We start from the raw sequence: 3,794 nt of genomic DNA, 5'->3' as shown, positions 1-3,794 counted from the left end.
ATGCGGTGTAAATCTCATCAGGCTGCATCACCTCTACTCATGGGGGGGGAGGTTTTTTAACAGGGCGTTCAGATCTGATGAGTGAATGAAATTAATAACTGGGGATGTCTAATTCTGAAATCCTGTGTGTTTGGGTTGTTATAGATACTGCATACATCCATCTTTCTCCATAGAGGCTAACATTTGATCCTTCACGCTCTCCGTAGTTCCCCTGTGGTGCGAGCACAGGGCGGCTGTTACGCGCCTTTAGTGAGCATGCGCGTTTCCTGTCACATTTCTATTTAGCACCAAGCTAAATATCTATTTAACTAACTATATATTTGATATGCTGTAGTTAGAAAAAAGTATTCAACTATTCATTCTAGTTAAATAAATGGAGATCGATAGTTTTCACACAGTCGTACCTTTATTTTTATCTTTGCAAAGAGAGAACAGTTCATCATACGGTCCTTATTGGATGGTAATCAGCCCTGTTCTGATCTGAGCAGCGTTCGATCTTCATTACTTGCAACGATGGAAAGTAGTCAGAGTAAAAACAAATTACACTTTGGTTAACAGTAACATGTTATGAATAAACCTTGTTATGGGAAGAAGCTATGTCTGGTCTACTAACACCATCCTGCAGAGAATGGTGTGGCCTTCAAGGTGAAACAGACTGAGGGAAAACTTTTACTGAGAGTAAATTAAAAAAATAATATATAATAGAAGAGAAATCTAAATTTTCCGACAACACCAATCTAAACACTTAGTTTGTTAAATAATTATTTAGTTTGGAGCTAAATGTTTAGCTTTCAAATAATTTACTTTGTTAAATAAATAATATTTAGCTCCAAGGTTAATATTTAATTTTCAGACTAAATATTTAGCTAATTTGCAAATTCACTTGCCATAAAGAGGGAGTGAACCACCAAAGTAAAAGCCTGTGAATCTCTGTATAACTCCTACGGCTCATGGGCTTTTACTTTGGTAGTTCACCTCCGCTTTTCGGCATATTAGCTAAATGTTTAGTTTGGAGCTAAATATTTATTTAACTAACTAATTATTATTTTTCAAACTAAATATTTTGCTCCACAGTAAATATTTATTTAACCAACTGATTAGTTTGGAAAATGCATATTTAACTTGCAGATATTTTTTTAAACTGAAAATCTAAATATTTAGTTTGGAACATTGATTTTTTTTATAATTCAATGAATAACATAGAAGAAATAATCCCTCTTTTTCTCTTAAAACATGTTAAATAACCATAAATATTGCTCCTAATTTTGATTGTTTAACTTTACAGAGAGATCCCCACAGAGATCAGTGGAGCCCAGTTGTTCAGAGAGGAAATAAAAGGCGTTAAGATGTCGAATAACATGAACCAGTCAGTAAATCCCTTGTCTTTTCCATCAGGTTATGGCGCCTTCATGAACTTCTCTGGATCAGTCTTCCTTCAGACGTTCTGTTCATTACTGGAGGAGGAAGGTCACTGTGAGCTGGAGCTGACCCGGCTGCTGACCCGGCTCTCCCACAGGGTGGCCTACAGCTTCCAGGCCAAAGGGCGGCTGTATGATGGGAAGAAAGAGATGCCGTGCTTGGTGACCCGACTGACCAGAGAAGTGTTCCCGTTTGCGGACTCAGAGGAAGACAGCAAAGCTGGGAAGATATCCGCCACATCCCTGGTCTCCCTGCGGAGTGTCAGAGCACGGATAGCCTCGCTCAGTTAGAGAGCAGCAGGTCTGGGTGGGACTGAGGAATGTTTGATGTTACAGGACTTCATTCAGCACTTCTGCAGAAGTCTGAAGGAAACGCCAAGTTTTTCATCTACCTAATGCACAATCAGATCGTTAGAGTGTGGAAAAGTTGATGTACTTTATTTAATGTATGTAATGTATGTTTGGTTAATAAAGTAAAANAAATAATCCCTCTTTTTCTCTTAAAACATGTTAAATAACCATAAATATTGCTCCTAATTTTGATTGTTTAACTTTACAGAGAGATCCCCACAGAGATCAGTGGAGCCCAGTTGTTCAGAGAGGAAATAAAAGGCGTTAAGATGTCGAATAACATGAACCAGTCAGTAAATCCCTTGTCTTTTCCATCAGGTTATGGCGCCTTCATGAACTTCTCTGGATCAGTCTTCCTTCAGACGTTCTGTTCATTACTGGAGGAGGAAGGTCACTGTGAGCTGGAGCTGACCCGGCTGCTGACCCGGCTCTCCCACAGGGTGGCCTACAGCTTCCAGGCCAAAGGGCGGCTGTATGATGGGAAGAAAGAGATGCCGTGCTTGGTGACCCGACTGACCAGAGAAGTGTTCCCGTTTGCGGACTCAGAGGAAGACAGCAAAGCTGGGAAGATATCCGCCACATCCCTGGTCTCCCTGCGGAGTGTCAGAGCACGGATAGCCTCGCTCAGTTAGAGAGCAGCAGGTCTGGGTGGGACTGAGGAATGTTTGATGTTACAGGACTTCATTCAGCACTTCTGCAGAAGTCTGAAGGAAACGCCAAGTTTTTCATCTACCTAATGCACAATCAGATCGTTAGAGTGTGGAAAAGTTGATGTACTTTATTTAATGTATGTAATGTATGTTTGGTTAATAAAGTAAAATATAAAAGTTTCATTTTTTACTTTGTCTTTTCTCTCTATTCACCGTCTCTAGTTACTACAGGTCGCTGCTGCAGGTCTGAGATAACCGGCTTCCCGAAACTGAGTCTGAATCATTTACATTTATTTTTATATTTAGTTTATATTTTTTGGTTTTGAAATATTACTTTTAACTTTTTCTTTCTTTATTCTATTATTCATTATGTATTTTATTCCTCTGGCTGTTTAGTCTATTTATTTTAGCAGCTGTTTAAAGGCATCTTTTTTCCAACTTTTGCAACAAAAAAAGATTTTTTTGTTGAATTAATGAGGCAAGTGAGACACTTTGCCAATAAAACAAGAATATTTACATTTAAAATAAGTAAAAAAAAAAAAAAAACCTATTGCATTGTGTTATTCTAAGTTCATATTATATAATTATCTTATTTAGATTAAAAAAGATTGAAAATACTAATTCCAATGGCAAATAATCTTATCTACTCAAATTAAGGGTAAATACCTTTAATTTAAGGATTATTTACTTATTTGTAGATTGTTTTTTCAGTGCGTCCCCTTGGGGAGCAGTGGGCTGCCATTGTGCGGCGCCCAGGGAGCAGTGTGGAGTTAAGGGTCTTGCTCAGGGACCCAGAGTGGCAGTCTGTGGGAGTGGGGCTCAAACTCAGAACCTCAGGATTCCAAGCTCTATGCCCTAAGCACTAGGCCGCCGTGCTGCTTTTCTTTTAGCATTAATATTTTGTTTGTGCGACACAGTGAAATATAAACACTTAAATAAAAAAAAAACTGAAAAGCAGAACGGCTAAAGAAAGCTAACAGGATAATTAGCTGCTTTCTAAGAGCTCAGTGGTGCTTAATAAATGCCGTCGTTGGTTACTAAACAGTTAATGATGTGGAACGGGTGTGTTTGTGTAAGAAACTCTACAGATTATTGTTCAGTAGCTGAAATAATTTTAAGTATCGCTCTGCCTCAACAGTCACCTGACTCCTTCTACCCACAATGCTTTGCATGAGTGAGGTAAGCAACTTCCTGTCATTAAGGGCGAGCAAACACACGTCCTCAGTCCAAATATAGATTCACAAACATAGAATCAAGTTTTACTCCTTGCATAAGTTGATGTAAGGATACTAAGAGGAAAACCTAAAGAAGCCGCTCTCTGCCGTACATCTTAGAATGTTGAGCTACGTGCTAGAGAGAAGCTTTAAAGAGTCAG

General features: G+C 38.7%; 1 protein-coding gene across 1 annotated transcript in view; it reads left to right on the top strand.

Moving 5' to 3' along the window:
• The window catches only part of LOC107096398 (caspase-3-like), a 5,468-nt gene extending 3,629 nt beyond the window's left edge, over positions 1 to 1,839 (top strand). Inside the window, exon 4 of the mRNA XM_015393032.1 lies at positions 1,396 to 1,839. Within this exon, the coding sequence (XP_015248518.1) occupies positions 1,396 to 1,709 (314 nt within the window). The 3' untranslated portion in view covers positions 1,710 to 1,839. The remainder of the gene's footprint in view (positions 1 to 1,395) is intronic.
• The last annotated feature ends 1,955 nt before the right edge of the window (positions 1,840 to 3,794 follow it).

Source organism: Cyprinodon variegatus, unplaced genomic scaffold (assembly GCF_000732505.1).
Source record: "Cyprinodon variegatus isolate N-32 unplaced genomic scaffold, C_variegatus-1.0 Scaffold621, whole genome shotgun sequence".
Taxonomy (NCBI): domain Eukaryota; kingdom Metazoa; phylum Chordata; class Actinopteri; order Cyprinodontiformes; family Cyprinodontidae; genus Cyprinodon; species Cyprinodon variegatus.
Note: the sequence above shows the minus strand (reverse complement) of the source record. Positions and strands in the feature narration are given on the sequence as shown.